This window comes from Chrysemys picta, chromosome 2 (assembly GCF_011386835.1).
Source record: "Chrysemys picta bellii isolate R12L10 chromosome 2, ASM1138683v2, whole genome shotgun sequence".
Taxonomy (NCBI): Eukaryota; Metazoa; Chordata; order Testudines; family Emydidae; genus Chrysemys; species Chrysemys picta.
The window spans coordinates 252,667,798-252,692,075 of record NC_088792.1 but is presented as its reverse complement, the minus strand read 5'-3'; the positions used below and the strand labels follow the sequence as shown (position 1 = coordinate 252,692,075).

General features: G+C 40.1%; 1 protein-coding gene across 5 annotated transcripts in view; it reads left to right on the top strand.

Annotated features, from left to right (window-relative positions):
• The first annotated feature begins 15,611 nt into the window (after nt 1-15,611).
• The window catches only part of RGS22 (regulator of G protein signaling 22), a 103,539-nt gene continuing 94,872 nt past the window's right edge, over nt 15,612-24,278 (top strand). For 4 of the 5 annotated variants that reach the window (XM_024105301.3, XM_024105299.3, XM_024105300.3 and 1 more), the window contains exons 1-3: nt 15,612-15,812; nt 16,563-16,591; nt 24,148-24,210. In XM_024105301.3, coding sequence (XP_023961069.2) covers nt 15,788-15,812; nt 16,563-16,591; nt 24,148-24,210 — 117 coding nt within the window. In that variant the 5' untranslated portion in view covers nt 15,612-15,787. The remainder of the gene's footprint in view (nt 15,813-16,562; nt 16,592-24,147; nt 24,211-24,278) is intronic. The other variant, XM_024105302.3, reaches the window with a different exon arrangement.

The following is a 24,278-nucleotide window of genomic DNA, read 5'->3' as shown; positions in this document are numbered from 1 at the left end:
GGGAAGGGCCCTCACCTGAAGTTTACTTGGTAGGTAATCTGCTGGAGCATGTGATGAGAAAGTTTCTTAGGTAGATATTAGCAAGCATTTTATCTTTATTACTCTTGTAACCATTTCTGACTTTTATGCCTCATTACTTGGACTCACTTAAAATCTACCTCTTTCTAGTTAATAAACTTGTTTTACTGTTTTAACTAACTCAGTCTGTTTAAACTGAAGTGTCTGGATAACTCTATTTAAGATAATAAAATGGCATATTATTCCCTTAAAGGAATAATGGACTTATTATCTTGAAGTAATAATGGAATCTGTGACTTCCAGAGATCTCAGTGACATTTTCTGCTTCAGCCCTGTAGCAGCAGGGAATGGGGGGACACCCAGGAGCTCCCAGCCACTGGCCCTGGAGCTCCAAGCTGCAACATGGGGCCCCCTGCAGCTCCCAGGCACTACAGGTGGTAGGGGAATCTGGAGCTGCAGCAGCAGTGGGTGCTGGACCCCCCCCCCCTTCTTATTTTGTCTCACTTATTTTTAGTAAAAGTCAGGGACAGGTCACGGGCTTCTGTGAATTTTTGTTTATTGCCCGTGACCTGTCCCTGACTTTTACTAAAAGTACTTTATTGCCCATGACAAAATCTTAACCTTAAACATAACCAAGGTTGGTGAGAGCCAGGATATAGATGGCAGACTGCAGTTACACACAGACACTCAGGGTGGCGCTTGCATGCTGGAAGGTTGTTTGTGAATGGCCCAGATGGGAGCTACATCACCAAGGCATTGTAAGGCACCCATGGTTGCAGGGCAGGGGAGAGACAGCTCCCCACTAGCCTGGATTGTGTCCTGGTATTTCACACTGGGTAATGTTTAGTGGAGGTATGTGTGACAGAAGCAGAAGCAACACCAGAAAAGCAGTATTGGAATCAGCAGAAAGCCAAGGATACAGCCAGAACAAGTACTGGCAATCTTGCCCTGAGAAAAGCCCAGTGAGAAAGTGCTTTTGGGTTAAGTGCTGACTGGAAAGAGGCTAGGAACTATGAGCAAAGAAACTGTCTCCTCTTGTTTGATTCCTACTATTTTTCAGGGAAACAGTTAATGTGTGCGTTCTTTGTAAATAAACAACCTCGCATCAAATAAATACCTGATTTCATCAATTTCTGTTCCTAACCAAAACAATCAGTCAGACCCCAAATTGTGGCTAACTGGGTCAACAAAGGGTAACAATATCAGGCAATGTTAGTAATGGGAAATTAAGCCTATTATAAAAACTAATAACATTATTTGCTTCAAATAACTTTCTAATATACTGAGCAAGTGGATATAAAGACATACTGCAGGTTATTGCTGTACAGTATTAATACTCATGTTCTCAGCTGGGCCTGAGCTAGTGCAATTAACTCAATCAGTAGAAAAAACATTTAGTTGTTTTGTGGCACCTTTAAGACTAACAGATGTATTGGAGCATAAGCTTTCGCATGTGTCTGACGAAGTGGGTATTCACCCACGAAAGCTTATGCTCCAATACATCTGTTAGTCTTAAAGGTGCCACAGGACTCTCTGTTGCTTTTTACAGATCCAGACTAACATGGCTACCCCTCTGATATTTAGTTGTTTGTGCTGAATGTCTCAGTCATTAACCAGATTGTACAGACAGTGATCACAGAAATAAGTTTATCTAAAGTTTTAAAAGTTCACACACTGGGTCCTCTTTCCCCCTATCATGAATCCCTCTTAGTAATTCCTGGTTCAATGAAGCTATCACACAATGTATTTTCCTTTAACATTGCAAATACTATGAATTGCAATGAGTTTTCCAGGTCTCTGATGTTAGTCTCTCCTGGGAAGAGGATGAGAGAACAAACAACAAGTGACAGATGTGTGGGTATGTTGCTTAATGCACTATTGGAAGGCATTCAGATAGGATGGTCATGACTGTGATATAATAATATCTATATAGAATACAATGTATTTAAAAAGAAAAAAAGCAGTGTGTCACATTCACATTCTATCTTCAGTGAATGAGAAAGTACTGACTGTATTTCACAGCCTGGTTAGTCGGAACATTCACCATAGAAATATGCGCTGAACTCAATTTTCATTTATAAAATGCAGATTATAGCACTTTAGTGCATTTCCTTAAATCTCATTGTATTAACTCTCCTTAGAGGCCTGCAACGCCATCTCTTATTATTATTTATGTTGGGGTAGATCCTAGAGGCCTCAGCTGGGATCAGGGCCACATTGTTCTACATGTTGGATGTCCCCATAGTAAAGAGAGAGAACATCCCTTCCCAACTAGTTTACAGTCTAACTTATTGAGAAAGACAAAGGGTGGGAAAGTAGCAATATCCTCATTTTACAGATGAGAAACTAGGGCTAAAGGTCACATGGAGTCTATGGCAGAAAAGGGAATTGAAATTGGATCTTCTGAGCCACAGTTCAGTGTCTTAACTACAAGACCACACTTATATTTGTCACTAGTCCCCCAAAATAAGCAATTTGTTTTGAGAGTGAATCCAATACCCATTGTAATCAAGTAGAATCTTTCCCCTAATTTTAGTGGGAATTGGATCAGTCTCTACATGAACTGGAAGAATATTTTCTAAAAATGCAATACAGAAGAAGAAGAAGAATCTTTTAATCTATTATACCTGTCAGTTCAAGCCCTCTCCTTTTTGAGGTTGTATTTCACTGAAAAACTTCTATTTAATTTGATAGTTCTTCCAACTTAAAATTATGGGTATTTTTTTCAAAAGTGCCTAAGTAGCTAGGAGTGTAAATTCCATTCTCAAAAGTGAATTAGGAGCCTAATGGCCAAATTTTGCATGTTTAGGTGGCTAAATACCTTTAAAAATAAGTCCTTAAGTCTGACTTTCAATGAGACTTAGTCTCCTAAATCATGTAGGCACTTTTGAAAATATTTACCCATCCTCTTTATCTCATTTTTTTCTGGATGGACTGGATTCGAATATAGGTGTATTGCTTAAATTATGAAGTTTGTATGAATAAGGACTATATTAATTACTTTAGTTATTAGATAGCATTCACAAGTGTGCTAGGAATTTCACACAGAAGACAGTCCCTATGCTGAAGAGTTTACAGTCTGATGGATGTAACAGATAAGTGAGGCTATACTATACAACAGGGAAAGGAGGAGAGGAAGCACACAGGTCACAGAAGATTGCTCAGTTAATCATTTAGATATGCTCATATTGTGATGTTTCAGAAGGTGTTTTCTTCCCGAACTTTGCCCTTAATTTGAAATTAATTAAATGTTGCCTATTGAGCAGCAGAGAGTGTGTTTGAAAGGTTTTACCACTAGGGGACACCAAAGATTTGTGAAAGAAAGAAAACTGTTTAGTACTTATAATTATTTTCCTTACTTGCATTAAGACTGGCAAATTAATTTAATATTAAAAACATTTTATACTATAGCAGCTTAATGCTCTGATAGTCACTAAATTTGGAAAAAATGGCTTATTAATATTAAAAATCTCTATATTTACCTACTACTGTTAATTTATAAGCAATGCACAAAGTTACCATAACTGAAGGAGATTAGGGGGAAATGTTTTTTTCAGTGTATACATTTCAGTATTTTGCATACAGTAATTTCCCCTATTGTTTATGTAGGTCTTCCACATAGCAACAGGGGAGAGAAAAATATTTTTTTAAGATAGGAAAATGTAGTTGTAAAGAAAAAAAAGTAGGAGGGGGACCTAGGGGAATGTGTAGTACCTGAAACTATCTTCTTAGTTCATTTTTAAAAAACTTATTAGTTTTTTAGATATTAAGATGTTGTAGCCCTTTAATGTTATCTTATTAGATGGGGTTAAAATTGGGTTAGAATTTGGGAAACTAATGTGTTCATCTCCCACTTCTCCTTACTCTAAAACAAAATCTTAACTAGATGTTTATGAACTCCAGCAGGGCTCTATTCAGTGAAACACCTATGTATCAACACTCTACCCCACCCCACCCCACCTCATCTTCATCAGAGATTGAGGAATTCCAGGGCTGGGGGTTGGTATTAAACATGTTAACAGCAACAACAAAAATTAAAAAAAGTAAGTGTGTCTGGGCCTATGCCCACTTAGTGATTGTGAAAGGTGCTAGCCAGTCCTAGGGATTAAAGTCCTCTGTCAACCCACAAGATAGGTTCAGCACAGTAACAGCACAGGCAGTAACAGTGCAAGCTTCTGTACACTGTCCCACCAACATATCTCAACTCTGACAGCAAGAGTGCAGAAAGTAAGTCTACATCATAGTTCATTGTCTATCTGTTGTGCACCCAATCCTGTAACGTGCTGAGCGACTTCAGTTCCCATTGAAATCAATGATACTCCAACTGCAGCTTGACCACTGACAAGAAAGTCAATATTTCTGTTAAAAGAATCTATCGATCGATCGACACACATCTTGCTGTAATTATTTCATTGCTGACTCATGATCTTTTTGTGTTGTACTGATTTACATTTGTAAATTTGGTAACTCCTTTCTATACTTCATATTTGTCTCCACAGAATTTCATTTTATTATTTTTAACTCATTTCTCCAAACCACCAAGATCTCACTGAGGTTTTATCCTTTACACTAAAGTATTAATGATTCCTTTCAAAATTCATCTGTGAAGTTGATTACAATACTATTCAACTCTCTTAAGATACCAATACAATATTTAATATAATTGGACCCAGAACTTACCCGTACTGTATCTTATTGTATATTCTTTAGGCCCAATTCTGTTCTTATACTGGGATAAGTCAGGATTAAATCCATTAAAGTCAGTGGATTTACACTGGTGTAAAACCAGTAAGTATAACTGGGAACATAATCAAGCTTTCAGTGTTCAATGAGTTTGATTTTTTAAAATAATTTGTGTATCAGCATGATTAGAGTTTCCTCTAATACACATTTTTCCAGTTTCCCCGTAAGAATTTTCTATGAAATGATATCACAAGACTTATTTATAGCTGACATATATCCTATTGAGAAATAACTGTTTCCTTTTCCCTGTAAGCTTGTTGTTATATCAAAGAGATACATTTATACTTATGATTTGTTTTTGATAAATCATTATTGCCTACCACTATGTGTATGACTTTATCTCCCTCTAGGTGGTTACAAATTAACTTCCTTATTATTTCTACCAATTTTCCAGATATTAAAACGTAATTTATACTTTTATAATTCCATGAATTAACCTTTCCCCCCCCCCATCTAAAAATAAGCACTGTGTTTGCCCTTTTCATTCATTTGGGACCCTGTTGTATTGATTTAGATGTAATATATGAGCTAAAGGTGTTAACATAGCCCAGTCACTGTCCAACATTAAACAGTGTTAAACAAGGTCTGGGGTTTGGTATAAAGAGCCCTCAGCCTTCTTAGTACCATGACAAACACACCATTAAAAATCCTTTTAACCTTTTATTAAAGATACAGAGAAGAAACAACAGTTAAAGCATTTGAAATGTAAAGTATTAAGTAAGGTTTTCATTTTAACAACAACTCTTGTTCCCTTTCCTGTTAACTGGAGAGAGTTTTAGAAGGAACCTCCTTCCCAACCCCCCACCCCCACCGTCCCGCTCTCCAGGGCTCCACTGCCTCTGGGGCTACCCTGCCCCAGCTCCTCAGCCCTCTGCCGGGGTGGTCCCACGGCTTTGCCCTCCCGGGTCCCGGCCGGTCCTGGAGGCGGGAGCCCGGGATGGAGGGACCCTGGGCTGAGGCGTGGCCTGGGAGCCCCGCTGCTTACCCCGACCCTGCCAGTGTCGGACCGGCTGGAGGTGAGGGGGGAGCGGGCAGAGTTATCACTGGTGGGGGGAGCCCAGGGCTGGGGCGGCAGGTGGTGCGGGGGGGGGGGGGAGAGAGAGCCCAGGACTGGGGGGGGGGCAGCCAAAAATTTTTTTGCTTGGGGCGGCAAAAAACCTAGAACTGGCCCTGTCAATGCATCTCCCAGGGTTAGGATGACAAAGCCCCACAGTCTGAGGAAATGATGGGGATGGCAGCCATGATGGTGAAGCTCACACCAGCAGCCTCCATCTGTTCTTTCATTCTTTTTTCCCTTTAGCTGGAGAGAGTTTTTCTGAGGAAAAAAGAAGTGAGTTGAGATGGGCTGGAGCGGGGGGGGGGGGCGAGGCAGGGAGCTGCCGGTGGGTGCAGAGCACCCACCAATTTCCCCCCGTGGAAGTTGGCGCCTATGGCTGGAGCTGTTGTTAAATCCCATTTTATCCCAGGTGGCGCTAGGGATTCAGGTCAGTAGAGGTGGCGATGTTTTCTGGGTCTCTCCCTCTGGTCTGGTCTGATCAGAACATCTCTCAGGATTAGGATGACAAAGGCCTGGGGTCCCAGGAGATTGTGGAGGTGGTAGCCATAAAGGTGAAGCTTACTTCTGTAGTGTCCATCTGTTCTTTTCTATTTTCCCTACAAGTCTCTTTCTTTAAGGATCCAAAAAAGGAGTGATAGGTGGAATAGCCCATTCCCTCCTTATTTTGTCCATCATTTAGGCCTACTATCCAACATACCAATTTTGATTCATTAATTTCTGATTCCACATCCTATTTTTACCAAGCATGATTTTAACATAGTCCTTGAACCGTGCTGGCAGCTCTTTTTGATTAAGCTAATTCAGTCTGTCTAATTTCCATACCCTTTCCAATCAACATTTGTTATTACAGTTTATTGTAACATTTTTGGAACCTTTACTTACTAGTTATAGTTGGGCTCACAGTTAGAGTAAATTTATAGGCCCACTTATCATAACAGACCTCATCCAGGAGTTCTTAACCATAATGGCCTGTGCTTCTGATACTCATTCTGCTATTCCAGTTAGCTAAGAATTCTTGAACTGTTATTGAAATTATTTCATCCTGAATCTGTCTTGTGACCCCCCTCTTTCTTTATTAGTTTTTACTGGATTAGATATTTTGTTAAAGCTACATTATCCTTTTAAATCAAGACTAAAGCAAAATAGTTATGTATCTTAGCCTTGCCTTTATTTTTGGATATTGGTTCTCTTTCTCTGTTAAGTAGGTAACTTGCACTTTCTTTGCTATCCTTTTGCTTTTTATTAACTCATTAAAGCTCTTTTTCATGTTCCCTTGTACCTCCTTTACTAATAGTACAGCTTTTTAAAACCAGATCCCTTCTGTCCATAGTCAAAACTCTCACTGACTTTGATGAGAGTTCCATGCACAGAATGATTGCAGGTCTGGGCCTTTTGTGCATTTGTCTTTATGACTTGTCACACAAACTTGTAATTTCTTTCAGATTTGTAAAACAACACAAGAAATATGTGATTATGGCTGTACACACATTTGTTATGCAATTGCAAACTACACAAACTTCACTCTTCTCATTTTAAGGTCACCAAAACCCCTTGATATTCTTGTAGTTCAGTTATTTGAATGACTGTCCACATGTATTCCACTTCTGGTACATAGCAGTATCTGTAGAGGTAGTGCCTGTGCCATGGATGCCCTTGTGTGCCTCCCCCACCCAAGGTTATACAGGGCAGAGCGGGCCCAACCATCCTTCAGTTTCTTCTTACCATCTGTGGCTGTGAGACAGAACCCTGCAGTGTCTGCTTCTCTGTGCTCTGTATGATTTTACTAATTTTGTACATATACAGTTAGCAATATTAGTAGAGTTAGTATAGTGGAGGGATAGTATAGTATAATCAATGTAGGTTTTTTTCCTTCTTGTTACACTTGTTGTCTGTCTGTATATATGTGTGTGTGTGTGTGTGTATCACTTGTATTAGTGTGAGAGATTTCCTCAGTCCTGGGATTTAGCTGCTATGGCTGAAACAAGGTCCCAGGAGTTCAAAACTTGCCCCTTTTGTGTTGCAGCTAGTCTGCTTAATGACAGGCACTTGAAGTGTCTTTTTTGTCTTGAAGAAGAACATATCCCTCATAATGCTCAATCTGTCACTTCTTCTCCAAGAGAACACAGAAGGAGAGAAAGGTCTGCTTAATTTCTTTTTCTCCTGGTGTGCTTAATGAGAGTTCCTCAGAACTGGAGGCAAAACAGTCTACTGGCCCCGAACATGCTGTAAGTTCTAAGTTAATGTTCCTGTGAGCTGCAGCTCAGTTCTGAGCTCCCAGGCGCACTCTTCTAAGACATCAAAAGTATCATCCACTGAGACTGGCAGAGCAGCTAAATTCTCCTCCACCCAGTGGTCTGAAAGGGGTCGGAAGGAATATCTTTCCCACAGTGAGCACAGACCAAGGTCACCCTCCCTCAGCCCTAGTAAAAGGAGTCATTGGTCCCAGACTACTCAGTAAAAGGGCAGATAATGGCGGCAAATTGGTCCCTCTGACACCCAGGCAGCAGTTCACACTTTACCTGGTACCAATCTGTCAGTACTGACATTGGTGCCTGTGACCCATATGCTCATGACTCCAGTGACAACAACTCCAGTGACAACATCTGTGGTGCAGCTGCTCCCAGCACCAACTTTCTCAGCACCTACGTTACTTTTGGTATAGGTGCAATCTTATGATGATAGCACAGCCTGAATCTCTACTATCTTCAGCTAAGATTTAACCTGTACTTTGGTACTGACTACCAAAACTGTTATGGTACCAGTCAGCTCTTCAGTTATACTGGTATAGGACACTCAAATTCACCCTAGAATTCCAGATATTAAGGTAACCCCACTATTAGAGGAGAAATACTCATTTTCTTCCTCCCCTTCAGAGCACAATAGGGAGGAGTCCCCACTCACTCACCTAATTTTCATTTGTATGACCCCTATTGGTCTGAAAGGGAATCTAGCTATTGTCACTGTAGGCAGAGACCTATGGGATCTCAGGTAGAACAGTCACCTTGGTATCCACCGCACTGGCCCCCAGTCTCTTACCTCAGCAATCTTGACCCCACTAAGCCTCTTGGGGTATGAAACAGAAGAAGAAACCTATCTTTCTACCACTGCCCAGAGTTAATCTCCCTCCCCATAAAACTTTGTTGAAGAGAGATATCAAACATAGACTCACACTATATTCCAGAAAGAACAGGAATGTGAGGAAGAATACTTGCAGACAAAAGAGCACTAAGTTCCAGCGATGATCTCTTCTGCCTCACCAGAAAAGGTAATAGTGCCCTCCATTTCCACTCAGCCAGAGGAGTTCAAAACAATTCAGGAATGTCTGGGTGACATGGCAGACACATTAGAAATCCCTGTGGAGGTAGTTCAGGAAAAATTGCACAAGCTACTGGACATTCTTCAGTCCTCCATGCCAGGAAATCTTGCTGTGCCAATTAATGAAGGACTGCTGAAACCAATAAAAACGTTATGGCAGACACCAGCATCAGTAGCACCTATGTCTAAAAAGGCAAGGTTGGTGGTTTCAATCCCTTCAAATGGGTTTGAATATTTTTACCAACACCCTGTTCCTGAGTCTCTGGAAGTGGTGGCAATGTATGAAAGGTCCAGACAGCATGCACCCCCAAAAATGACTCAAAGAGACCAGGATAAAAAAAAATAGATTTATTTGGCAAGAAAAATTACTTATCAAATCTGCAGATGCACATCGCAAATTACCAGGTGCTCTTGTCAAAGTACGATTACCCTAAATGGGACAGGGTATTGCAGTTTATGGAGAAACTTCCTCAAGAACATAGGGTAGAGTGAGCTGAAATTTTTCAACTAAAATTCTTTTTCAGTGAAAAATGCAAATTCAGAGACATTCAAACATTTTCTGAATTCCTGATTGCTAGTTTCCAGTGTGGAATACATGTGGACAGTCACTCAAAGAAGAAAGAACAGTTACTTACCTTACAGTAACTGTGATGCTTCGAGATGTATTGTCCTCCCTCTTTCCCTCCTACTAGAGTCCTAAATCACCTGGCCAAGACTATAAAAGGGTTAAAAAAAGAACTAGATAAATTCATGGAGGATAAATCCACAAATGGCTATTAGCCAGGATGGGCAGGGATGGTGTCCCTAGCCTCTGTTTGCCAGAAACTGGGAATGGGCGACAGGGGATGGATTACTTGATGATTACCTGTTCTGTTCATTCCCTCTGGGGCACCTAGCATTGGCTACTGTCGGAAGACAGGATACTGGACCTTTGATCTGACCCAGTATGGCTGTTCTTATGTTCTTAACAGAGGAACAGTTGGGCCTGCTGTGCCTTTTATGCCCTGGGATGGGAGGGGGATCTGATGACATTTAGAGTGTAGGTGTAGCCCCAGTGAACACTGTTGGCCAAAAGAATCCAACCTCATAGGTTGGCACATGGGGCACATGGAATCCATATGGACAATACAGCTCAAAGAACCACAGTTTCTGTAAGGTAAGTGTTCTTTACCTGTATAATATCATACATAAATATTCACTTGTTTCAATGGGACTTGTGTTCCTCAGTCACTTAGTGCTTTTGAAAATCCTCTCCTACAGGTATTATGAATTTTGGCAGCCTACATATGGACACCATGATCTCCAGCAGGACCAAACTTGCTTTAACACCAAAAGTACAACCAGATTTCATTTGAGCTAACAGAATAACCCAAGAACCAGCGCTTATCTTCACTGAGACTAGCCACTAGAGGGAGACATGCTCACACATCAAGTCAGTGTATTGTGTAGACCTGTTTCTATGTGCAATAAACTACTTTTACAGTTCTAATCTGATCTGGATAAGAGTGGGGTATTTTGAATCACCTTTTCCTGTAGCTGTCCAGATACCAATTTTTTTTAAACTTCTGGAAGAAGAAGAAGATAAGAGGAAGGATAGAAAAGAAAGACAAGGGGGTGGGAGGTTATTACTAATCCACCACTCAAGAATAGCTCTTCCTAGGGCAACAGTGATGGAGGGGGATGTCGGAAGGGATGATGATGGGGAGAGGAGGTGTTACCTCAACCTACTCACCTTTGAAGCAGTTTAATCACACCTCCACCTATATTTTTATTACACATCCTCCTACTCCCCCGACTCAAGTTCTACGTTCCTCCCAAGTCCTCCTGCTTTACTCCTCCTTTTGTCTCTTGGATTTGTGCCTTATATCATGCTGCCCCTCTGGCTGGAGCAGCCTCCTATCACTTTTCTGCTGGGCATCCTGTCTTTCCCCCTTCAAATCCCTTCTTAAGACCTACTTCCTCCAGTTATTCCTCCTATCACCTTCTCCCCAATAACCTCTCCACTACCTTCCCTTCCTGTTCTATATCTCTTATTGTGCTTATCTTGTTTAACAGGTGTCAGACCATATCTAACCTATGCTTATCAAACACTCTTTAGATTTACGCTCTAAATATTTAATCATCATAACACTCAAAATGACAATTAATACTGGGGGAAGGAGAGAGATAGGGAAGGAGAAAAGAAGTGGGAAAAAGAGTAGGAGCTACTTCTTATGTCATAGTTCCACCCTCCGATGGTCTTTCCACAGGCAATAGAAAAGGAGAAGGCGTGAGAAAGGAGATGGGGAGGAAGTGTTAAGTTTCTCCATACACAAACCCCAAAAAGATACATTCCATCAGAATGATCTTTAGTACCTTCCTAGATTAAGAGAGCAAGAGGAAATAAAAGCAAATTCTCCATGAGAGAGAGCACAGTGTGTGTCTTCTGATGACCTGTATTCAACTGCAACCGAAATATGAGACAAAAGAGTCCTTAGAGCTTTAAAGGTGCAGTACAAGGGAAAGGCTTATAAACTTATAGACTTACGGCTTATATAGCAAAATATACCACAGAACAAAGGGGAAAGGAGGAGAGAGAAAGTGGAAGAAAAAAGGGAAGAGAAGAGGGAATATTGATTATGTTTGTGCTGGGATAGGCATCTAGACAGTATTTTAAAGTATATTACCTATAGATTTATGGCAGAAAAAGGAAATCAAGCAAACACTGTATTTAATGGAATAATCCAGATGCCACAAATGGCAAAAGTCACCAAAATTGTATATATTTTTTCCAAATCAAAATAGATATAAATATAACAGTGACAATCTAGGCACTTAGCAACAAAGAAAGCATTGGATGCTATAGTGATGGGAAGACAGTAGTATGTGATGACTTCAGAATGCATGGAATTGGTGGCATCAGAATTACAGTTCTATTGGACAGGAAGGATTCTTTTGTTTTGGTTTTCATTGATTGATCTAGTTGTTTTTTTATTGGGATTTGGTTCTGACCTTTGGCATATTTAACCTACATACATTTTTGTTCTGTAAATAAAGACTGTATACAGTAGGATAAGTGACTTCAGATGCTATAAACACTAAGTTAACTGGGGTCCTTTGTGGGCTTTTGCATTTCATATAAGTGTGGATGTCTAGACCCAGGTTAGGGAGAATGGTGGTGGCAACAAATTCAGAGGAGCCCATGACAAACTGATAGTGAGTGGTAGGACACACACATTACTAAAAGAGTTCAAAATCCTGACAGTCTAAACTCAAGGTGCACAGGAAAGGTTGTTTTTTTTCTTGCAACTTTTATTTTGTGTGTAAAAGTTGACTCCAATCCCAGTGGAGAAATTGACCATCTGTGGGATGTGATTGAGAGATATGATACCAGTTTCTGAAGAAAAAGCAACTTATTTAGGCCTTGCAAATTAAGAAACAGGAGGAGCAGTTGGAAATTAGGCCACATATGATAGTCAAGACTGAGCTTTTGCAAATAGAACTATTTAGCAGTGAGATGAGATCGTGAAGGAACAAACCAGACAAGCAGCTGAAATTGAGTTCCAGAATGGATGATCTTTAGGGCAGGGCCTGTGTCTTCTTATGTGTTTTTTTTTTTTTAGTGATGAATACAATGAAGTCCTGATCTTGATTAGGGCTTTCAAACATTACTAAAATCCCAAATAGTCATAATTATTATTATTCCTAATAATACACACAAGCTTATTCAGAGTTGGTCTTGAGTCCCCTTCCATGATATGCAGAAAATGGAAAGTCCCCTGCAACTCTACTTCCTAGTCCCATTGTGGGACTTCAATATTCTGGAGGGCTTTGAGGTGTCTTATGCCAGAATGAATTTCATCCAATGAGAATATGAGAAATATGTATGAGAAATAAGTTATTTTCTGTTGAGTGAGCTTATTAGAGGATCCAAGTGATCAGAATGGAATCACATGGCTGCATTTTTAAGGTACTTCACTCACAATGGAGTTGATTTGTAGCTTTCACTTTTTATTTTCAAAAAGGGTACATTAACCAGTTTCCATTTATTAATTATTATTATTATTTAATTAAAAATAAGCAACTGGCTGCAGATAAGGGGCTATCAGAAGCCTAGAGAAACCTAGAGAGCAGGGAAGAGAGACTGGTATACTATTTTAATAATTGATTTAACATATTTAAAATTATTTTATTAGTTGTCATTACAATGCTTATTCAATGCAGTGTAATGCGGTCAGTTAGAAAGAATTAAAATTATATTATTTAAAATATAAAAGTATTTAAATTATATTATGTTAAATTATTGCTGCTATTTTCTCTCTTCCAAAGAACTGTGTGGGAGAATTAAAAAAAATACTTTAAATATTTAAAATGTTTTTTTTTAAGTTATTTTATAATTACAATAAAAATGCCAAATTGTGTAGCAGGTGTGAATGATGCATTCAGATGTGCATTTTTCAGCATTAACCTTTGGTCTGCATTCCTTATAAACTACCTACATGGAACTCCACTTGCAAGTAATTAAACACTTTTTAATCAGTTGCTAGAATACTGATTATACCAATACTGTAATTATCTATAAACCACTTAATTTGAGAGGATTGAAATTATTTACATTTTGCGTTACACTTGTTTTAAATAATACAGTTCTCCATGTATGAGAAGCACTTGGCTTTACCTTTGTTTTCACTGCACACCTCAGCTATATTATTCAGCACTGCTGTACAGTCTATGCCTTATTGCTTAAATAGAGGGTAGTACTTTAAATGAACACCAGTTACAGCTAACAGTTTCTCATCTAGACAGTTGGATGTATTAGTATTTTAATTACCTGGCTGGCTGTAATTTCCACTTAATTTGGAGAATTTCTAACATTTTCCTTCCAGCACTAAACCAATCTCATTTATAATGCTTTATTATCACAGTTCAGATTTCAGCAGCATTCTCACTCAACAGCAGTCATACCAGCAGGATTTCTCTGGCTAGTTTTCAGAACATTACTTACTCTGGGAAGGAACTTCCAGTTGGAGAGTAATAATATCCAATAAATGTATTTTATATTTGGAAAAAAACACCCAGTTCAGCTTGAGAAATAATGTCTTTGAAAACAACTGTGTTATAAAATAAATAAATGGAGATATCCTATCTCCTAGAACTGGAAGGGACGTTGATCATCAAGTCCAACTCCTTGCCTTTACTAGCAGGACTAAGTACTGATTTTGCCCCAGATCCCTAAGTGGCTCCCTCAAGGATTGAACTCCTAACCCTGGTTTTAGCAGGCCAATGCTCTAACCACTGAGCTATCCCTTCCACCTTATAAAAAAAGCTAAGGCTGACTTGGTACCCCACCTAAGGTAAATGTACCTACACAAAGGATGTTTGAACTGAGGAGAGAACACCAAATAGCCTTAAATGTGTTTTGTTTGATTTAAAATTTCCAGGCTGAGATTTTAAAAGGAGCCAAAGGGAGTTGGGTGGCCCAAATTCCACTGATTTCACTGGAAACTGGGTGCCTAACTCCCTTAGGCCCCTTTGAAAATCTCAGCCTAGCTGGATATTTCTTTACTAACAACACATCTTAGGCTAAGTTGGCTGTTTTGTACATGTAAAGCTTTTTTGATCAGTTGGATTATAACAGTTCTCTCTTTCTACCAGGCTTCAAGTCACCACCATGTCAATAATTTCAGGCACAAGAAAAAGATAACCAATTATTCACGTTAATGATATAGTCTATAGGGATTGGCTACTTGTTTTGTTGTAGGTATAAGAAAAGATTTCTGGTATCTATTTCAAAAGGAAGGCTGTTTCCTTTCTTTTCCCAGAGTGCTCTCCTCAGGGAAGGAAAAAACTAACATCCTTAGACCAGGATCACCCCCTCTTCTGCCTCCCTCAGTCTCTTCCCTGCCCACCTAGGTTATTTATAGTGCCTCCCTTCATATGGGAAAATGCAGCTATCTTTATGTTCCTGCTGAGTCAGGGCCCTGCGAGCATCAGCAGCTACAAAGCTCACGGGGGAAGGCTGTCACAAGGGCAGCAGCTAAAACATCACAATGGAGTTTGCTGTACTTGTTAAAGAAACACCCTGGATGTCACCTCAAACTCAGTGACACAACCCCTCCCCGCTTCCCCTTTCTGCTTGTGTGTATTGGGGGTTGCAGACAGTGCCTGGGATTTCCAGTGGCTCTGTGCATATAATACTCAGCCCCTTGAATCAAGACAAGCAAGAGAGAGCGTGGTACCTCCAGGGAAAAACAGAATCCTCTTGGGAAGAGAGCTGTTTAGGTTTGGTTTAGGGAAGTTTGTTTGGTCTAATCTTTTTTCCTGCCTGTGCCCACCTCATATCAGTAAATAATATCTCCCCTGGAGATGAACAGTGATAATCTCACCAGCCTGTCCAATTGGTGAGTTTGTTTCGATGAGTCACGCTCAGAGAGGAGGAAAAGTATTTGCTAATGGCTCGTGTTCTTTCCATGCATTGTCTGTAATTCCATAGCAACCCAGACTTGCTGTGAACCACACAAGAAAGCCAGGCCAGGTTGCTGCAGCCTGTGTGCCCTGAGCCAAGGTTCTGCTGAGCCTCTTTCCAGGTCCCCGAGCACGGATTTCCTGGCTGTCCCAGGGACAATGCAGCATTAACACAACGGGGGACTCAGTCTCTGCACAAAAAGTTCCAACATGAGGGAGAAGAGGCTGACCACTGGTATGTAAAGCTTTCCCAACAGGACAAAGGGGCAGTAACCACTTAGGGCTATGTCTCAGGCTATGGGGATGACAACTCCCAGGAGGGAGATTTAAATTATATCCTTGAAATTCATACAGCAAAATTCTTCAGTCCTAAGAATGAAAGATCATAAACACTTCCCTCATATGCATCCCAAAGAAGGGAAGCTGTTTCTCAAGTGGCTGAGACTTGGAGCATATCTGTTTCACCTGGGAACATTTCCTGTGTTGCCTGTTCTCATGATTTTATCATGAGTTTCACAATATCTAGTGTGTTTAGCCCCAGCTTCTTGAGTCACGGAATTACATGGGAATCTCAGCTTTCTTTATCAAAAGAGCAAGTTTTTAGTCTTCATGATTTCAGAGTAAAGCTGGAAAATGTGACCCAAGTGCACCATAAAGGCTCAAAAGCAGAAGACAAATACCCCCAATATATGATTTTTCAAAAAAGATCTCATGATATTTAAGATAATCCCAAAATTTTTTTGAGATCTGATTCATGATTTTTAAATGCTTGGGGTTGGCAATAAAACAAACTCTAAGGAAATGCTGTATTTCCTCAGATCAGGTTATTTTATTTCAGAAAACCAAGGGAATTAGTAGAGTCCCATCACTTATTTAATTTTTCAGAGTAATCTCTAAATTATGTGTGCAGTCAAATTGACCTCAACAAACATAAATGGAAATGTGTTGGATGAATAACAAGTAGTATTTTATATCTGTGTTTCAGAGCCTCCAGATATAACAGAAGATGCATTTGTAAGTAAACTTTAAAAGGACCAATAATTATTTTTCTGTTTTGGGACTACAGAGAAAATAGCAGGTCTACTACTATATGGTTTCTTATTTCTTCCATTGTAGTAGCTGAGCATTGACAGGTTTTTCCCAGCAGGAATACTGCTACTTCTGACAATGTTTCTTTAAAAAAAAAAAAAAGTTTCTCAGTGTTTCATTTGATTAAGAAAAAAAATGCTGCAGTGTTAGAAAAAGTGAAACAGAAATTTAAAGGGAATAAGATTGCAAAGATAAAGAAAAGCACAATGGTAGAGGAAGGAAGGAAGAAAATAGATGGAAGGTCCAATTGATATGTTCTACAGATATATTTTTCTTACCATTTTGAGAGCTGATTCATCTGTTCTCTGCTTATTGTTTCATACCAAATGACATCCCTTTCCCTGTTTGAATGCCTATGCAGTATGCATGTTTTAAAAACATATTTAGTTCTATCTCTGATAGAGACCCCTTAGGTGCTACTCTAATATAAATAATATATATTGAAATCCAGGTTAATTTCATTTAGGAATAAACAAAAATATGTATAATAACATATTAATAACCTAGCTGAACCAAAAGTTTACATTGGGTTAGGCTCTGATTCTACAATCTACTCCATGTGGGCAGACCCCTTGACTTCAGTGGAACTCAAGTAGGTGCATGGATCCACTATATAGAATTCAGTGCAGGATCAGGGTTTCTATAATCACTTTAAGGCTTTGACATTTAAAGTGAGCACTGGATTTTTATCCATGAGCACTTTTTATTTCAGTAGAAGCTGCATTAAATGTACTGTTCTATTGTCTTACCAAGTCTATCTGTGTTCAGATCCTCCTTGGGTATCTTATAACATCATTCTGTATCTGTGTTAGAACACTCACGGCAGTGATATGGAGAAAGCTAGTATATAGAATAGATACAGTGTCATGGGATATGTTTCCTGAGAAAATGTAAACAGCATTTTTACAGGATACTACTGACAAAATGATCATCCCTTCACTGCTTTAAGACTGACAGTAATAGGACCCTTGATACCTGTATACTGTATGCAGGCAAAATTCCCAATTACTTCAGTAAGTTTTGCCTCCATAAGCACTGGAAATTCAAGCCATTTGTAGTTCATCCAGACTGCCTATTGGAATCATGAGATGCTTTTAATAATTATAACTTGGATTGTACACCATAGAACACATCAGGGAACGAATTAAAAGAAAATGCCTATTGCCACAAACATCTAAAATGTTTTTTTGTATATAAAATTATATGGATTCTAATAGGCAAATAGGAAGTGTGTAAACATTATTTTGAAATGAGAATAAGACTGGTTACTGAAATAAAAGGCCCATAGGAAAGTTTTATTGTTTTTTCATATTCTTTAAAAAACTTGCAGATAAGTGCAATAAGTAGCAAAGCTTGCGTTAACAGTGTAGTATGGATTAATGACCCACTTTGTTTATATTTCTTGCTGCTATATAAGACTTTAAAGAACATATTCCTGGCAAATAAAAACACATGTACCTGTATATTTTCATAGGACTTCTAAATCAGTGAGTAATACTTTGTTTCAAATAATTCACTTAGATGAGAAGAATTTACACTATATATTATTGTATCTAATCATCAAACTAGTCTTTATCCATTTCAAATCTAATGATGTATTACTTATGCCCAGCAAATGTGAAATATAGATACTTTTTATACATGCACAACCTGTTTCTAACAAAACTTTTCACATAAATAAGGAAGTCCTTATGCACGTAGGGCTCAATCCAATGTCCATTGAAGTAAATGGGCGTCTTTCACTAATTTCATTGGGCACTAGATCAGGCCCTTATGCCTTGATTCAGGAGAGATCTTAAGCATATGTTTATTTAAAGCATGTGCTTTTCATTGTCTTCAAGTTAAGCACATGCTTAAGTGCTTTGCCAAACTGGGGCCTAAGAACCTGGTTCAAAGCTTATTGAAGTCAATGGGAGTCTTTCCACTGACTTCACTGTGCTTTGGATCAAACCCTTTGATCCAAATTCTCCTGTTTAATGCTTAGTTCAAATACAGTGAAACCCCGCTATAACGCGATAATTGGGGTCCAAAAAATTCGATCGTGGTAAATGCGGGGTCACTTTATAGCTGGGTTACGAAAGTTTACCATTTCAAGCCGGTCAGTTTAAGTCTTGTAAAAAAAAAAAAAACAACGGTTATCCCAGCATGTTTTAAACACAAAAGTAGTAATTTAATTACATGTACATGAAAGAAACATGTTAAATCGACTATACTAATCATTGTGCAGAGTGCAAAGTCAATCTGGTTGCATGACTCCATAATTTTAAATTTCATCACTTCTTAAGAAAGCTATCTAGTGTTGTCTGTTTATTTGCCGCAAACTGTTGGCTTCTAGCAAAGTCAAAAGAAGAACAGGAGTACTTGTGGCACCTTATAGACTAACAAATTTATTAGAGCATAAGCTTTCGTGGACTACAGCCCACTTCTTCGAAGGATGCATCCTTCGAAGAAGTGGGCTGTAGTCCACGAAAGCTTATGCTCTAATAAATTTGTTAGTCTATAAGGTGCCACAAGTACTCCTGTTCTTCTTTTTGCGGATACAGACTAACACGGCTGCTACTCTGAAACCTAGCAAAGTCAAGTATGCTTCTGAGTTGGAGGATTTTGACACTGTCCACGTCTTGAGTTTCCAGCCACCTCAAACTGGCTTCTAGGTGCTTTACTGCCTCAGACACTTTTGGTGGGGGAGTTGAGGTGCCATCATCATCATCATCGTCGTCGTCATCATTATCGCCACTGGTTTCGGGCTCTGGTGGTGCAGCTTCATTCTTCCCACTGACATTTGCAACAATTTCATCATCTGATATGTGTTCATATATGGGGCAGATGTCATCTGCTGAAAACCAGTTGCGGATATCATGATGACTGTTAGCTTCTTTGGCTAAACATACGTCATCTTCAATGAATCTTGTAAATTCAGGCTCGTCATCATTACCATCATCGTGTGTAGATGATGGAAAAGCTGGACCAAGACCCTTTATCCAGCATCGTTCAATGCAACATGCAGAGATAGCATCCCAGGCTTTCCCGCCGAGGTGACAGACTTCTTTCAAGTTGAGTGATGTCAGTGATGTGTCGACGGAGGAGTTGTTATCCGCTACCATCCACTTGATCATTTTGCGACGATAGTTTTGCTTAAATACCGATATGATGCCTTGGTCCGGTGGCTGGATTTCTGACGTAGTGTTCTTCGGGAAATAAGAGACTTTAATCTTGCCATCACGACTGACAAGATTTTCCGCTGGGGGGTGGGCAAGGCAATTATCCAGCAGGAGGAGAGCTTTTTCCTCCTGCTTGAGTTTTTGCAAACGAGCCCGAACGGCTGGCACGAAAGTTTTATGGAACCAGTCTTTAAATATGGAGCTATTCATCCATGCATTCTTGCTGTTGGTGTATTCAAAGGGAAGGGCCTTCATATTAACATGATGAAAACATCTGGGAGACCTTGCTTTTCCGATCATCAGAGGTCTGACTTTGTGGCTGCCAGACTTGTTGACGCAAAACAAGAGAGTGACTCGGTCCTTCCTCTGCTTAAAGCCTTCTCGTTTGTGACTATCAGTCTTGGTTGCGAGGGTGTGATCTGGTAATATTTTAAAGCATAAACCAGTCTCGTCGCAGTTGTAAACTTGATCGGCTGTGTAGCAACCTTCCTCCAGCAACTTTTTAAGCTCAATTGGGTAGGAATCGACAGCCTCTTTATCAGCTGAGCTGATTTCCCCAGACACAAGAACTTGGCGTATAGGCTGCCTTTTCTTGAATCTGTCCAGCCAGTCGTTACTCGCCTTAAATTTGGATTCATTTCTATTGATAAGGTGATCAAATTTCTCTGCCTGAGCTTTCAGAATAGGGCCAGAAATGGGAACCCCTTCTGAGCGAGCCTGGACAAACCATTGATACAAGGCTGAATCTAGGCTTTCGTCATTAGCAAACTTGACCTTTTTACACTGTAAATCAGTTTCCTCTTCAAGAACGCAGGGTAGGCTACGGAGCTTTTCTTCTTCTTTTTTCCACCCTTGCATAGTGAACTCGCTAATTCCTAGATCTCTAGCAAGCTGAGTTGTTTGTTTGCCCTTCTTTAGTTGATCCAGGGCGTACAACTTCTCTTGGGCAGAAAACGACTTGCATTTGCGAACTGGCGTATCCATAACGGTAAAATATTTTTAAAAATATAGGAAATTAATAACAAGTTCATTGGCAAACACCATATATGTGTACAACCCGAGAACTAAGTGCAATGGGCCTGCAATGGCCACAAGTCACTTTACCCTATAAGACTGGAAGAACACGGTTTATTTATAAATGTAGTTAAAAAAGTACAGTATTCCAGCAAAACGCAACAGTACAGTATTACGGCCTTAAAGGGGTGCCAACTTATGATCATGTTATATGCAATTTTGCATTATTGCTGGGCGCGTTATTGCAAGGTTTCACTGTATCTTTGCCCTTCCCCTTCCATGCCTCTCCCAGGTCCTAAGTGCTGGTACACAGGAAGCCCTATATGCCCCATCAAATACTGTCCCCCATGTGCATAGTTGCACTTAATCACCATGGAGGAAGCGTCAGGATTTGCCTCCTTAAGAACTTTAACAGTGCCAATAGATAGATTTAGACTACAGACAGTTTTTATGCTCAGAAATAATAAAGTGTTTGAGAAATTGTATGCAGTGTTGTTGAAGCTGTGTCAACCCCAGGATATTAGAGAGACAAGGTGCGTGAGGTAATATCTTTTATTGGACTGACTTCTTTTGGTGAGAGAGACAAAGCTTTTGAGCTACACAGAGCTCTTCTTCAGGTCTGGGAAAGGTACTCAGAGTATCACAGCTGAATACAAGATTGAATGGATAGTTTAACATTAATAGCACATATTCTAAGGGACCATTCAAGGTGAAGTGGCCCATTAATACCCCTGCAGTCCTAAAACAAAAAGTGAGTTACAGATTGTTGTAATAAACCATAAATCTAGCATCTTCATTAAGATCATGATTTTTGGTCTAACAAAGTTATGAATTTAAGCTCCCAGGCTTGTCTTTTGAAAGTGTTGTGCAGGTTTCCTTTGAGGATGAGGACTAATAGATCAGCTATAGAGCCATCACTTTGTCAGAAGTGTTCACCCACAGGTGATATGTTCTTTTTCATTTTCCTGTGTGAGTTCATTCGTGAGCACAGTGAGTGTCTGGTTTCATCCACATAGTTGCTATTGGGGTATTTAGTGCACTGGATGAGGTACAACACGTGTTGTAATAGGCATGGGTAGGACCCAGGAATCTTGAGAGGTGTGTTGGAGGCGTGTTGATCATTGTAGCAGTGGAGTTTTGTCTGCAAGTTTTGCATCTGTTTTTCTGGTAGGGTTTGGTGCCGCTTTGAGTTGGTGTCCTGGTCTGTGGGGAGCTTGCTTCTGATGATGAGCCTGGAGAGGTTGGGGGGTTGCTTGGGCCAGAAGAGGGGGTTCAGGAACAATTTCTTTCAGGATGGGGTACCTATTGACTATGGGTTGTAGTTGTTCAAGGATATACCCCGTATGAGTTCCAGTATGTGGTATAGTTGACAAGTAGAGGTGTGTGGTTGGAGGGGGCTTATTTCTGTATTGTCGCAGGTTGTCTCAAGGTATTTGACCCATTAATAATTGACATTATTAAAAACTAGACAGGATTCTCTATCATGAAGCTGACATATTTTTAAAAAGCCAACAGAGAATATATTCTATGCTGGTTTGTTCCTTCACCCATTGACATGAGTGGGAGTTTTGCCATTGATTTCAGCAGTTAAGACGGGGGAAATTCCCAGTTTGGGATGGCCCCAACTATGGCATACTACTGCTTGATATAGCGGGCCAAATTCAGATCTGGTTAGCACCCTCTTATTCACCTTTGGTGGCTACCCCATTGTGGGTATCAGTTGGGGGATGGAAGCAGCTACATTCCTCTTTCCCTGGTGCAGATGGGTGGGAAGATGTGGAATAAGTCAGGAATATATAGGCTACTTGCAGATCAATTTTTTTCAGAAGTAAATTTGCAAATTTCCCACTTTTACTAGCTTTTAGGTTTACAAGTGTTTTATCTATACATTCTTTGGCACATGAACTGTCTTTGTATGTTTTGTATAGGATTGAGCACATCACTGTTTGACAGCAACAAGGGCCGGGTTCAGTATCTAGGGGTTCCATTTCAATAATGCAATGCAAAACCGGCTCAAGCCCCCTCCCAGTGACCTGGGACAATTACATACCACCCCCCAGGCGCCTCTAATAGGCAATACTTCCTCTTTTGCAAGTACAGAGTCTGAGTGTAGCAAAAGCCTTTTAGTAAAGGAAGGAAACAATGCAGCATTATGTTGGGGAAACACCACAAACAGGATTCATAACACAAACCATGAGCACAAGACTCACCACCAAGTAAGTTTGGCAGTGTCCTTTTCCCCTCAGGGTCTTAAGTCCAGAAACCCTAAAGTCACCCCTCCCACAGTTTCTGTCCTTAGTGCAGCCCCCAGAGTTCAGAAGTTCATCTGCAGAGTTTACCTCCCAGCCTGGGTGGAAGTGGGGGGAGGTATGGTGGCATCTTACATGCTCCGCTGCTTGGATCGACGGCCGATTGCCATGCCTTTCCACAGGGTTTTGCTGCAGTCTTCACCGCCAGCTGTCCTGCTAGCCGCTCCTCTCCACTAGCTATCCTGCTAGCCGTGCCTCTCCCCTCCTCTCCACTAGCCATCCTGCTAGCCACTCAACAATATGTCTTCAGTCCCCCCCCCCACACACTTAGCACAGCTCTCAGTGATTTCAGCTGTTACTAGGGGGGCCCCAGTGCTGGCACACTCAGAACCACTCACCCAAAGTAAGTCTAATGCTTAGATCTAAGAATCAGCATGTAATAAGACTACTAATGGAGTCAAAATTAGCTCTGTTATTACACAGCAGAGAGAGGTGGGGTCAAAATGGTGTTTAGGGCCCTCAGAAGAGGGGGCCCACATTACCAGGTACACATCTGTTCCCAGCCTCTCTTAGTTCACTGGGCTTTGGAACCCATGTCCCTTGCCTAGCAAGTGCTACTTAGTTGAGGGCAAGTCCCTCTATCATAAAATGCCAAGTACAGTTCTACTGTCCTTGATTCACATAACCAGGATAACAATACTTTATTACTCCTGCCACGATAACAAAGAGACTGGGGGTCTCACAGCAGCCAAAGTGACCATTTGGGCAAGCAGTCCCTTCATGCTAGTGGGGTGGGTGTGCCCATGCAAATAAGATCAGCCCCTGAAATCCTTTTTCACAATTTACCACCAGATGTCAGAGTAGAGCTCAGTCTGACTCTGCTTACATGTACAATCAATATTAAATAACAATACAATGACACAGTGAAAAGTCTACTTTTGTGCAAAAATTCTGATCTGCTTTAAGGCAAATCATAGTATAACAGACTATAATATATACACATACACATCAACATAGATTACTTTAAACATTGTCTTGTGTTTTCATGTTCCCATAGGAAGATTATTTAGCGACAGATGATATGCTTGTGAACTACTTTAATGAATTCTTGAATCTTCCAGTAAGTATGTTATATTAATTTCTTCCTAAACCCAAGAAAAAACTTTGTTATTAGTACTAAAGCAAACT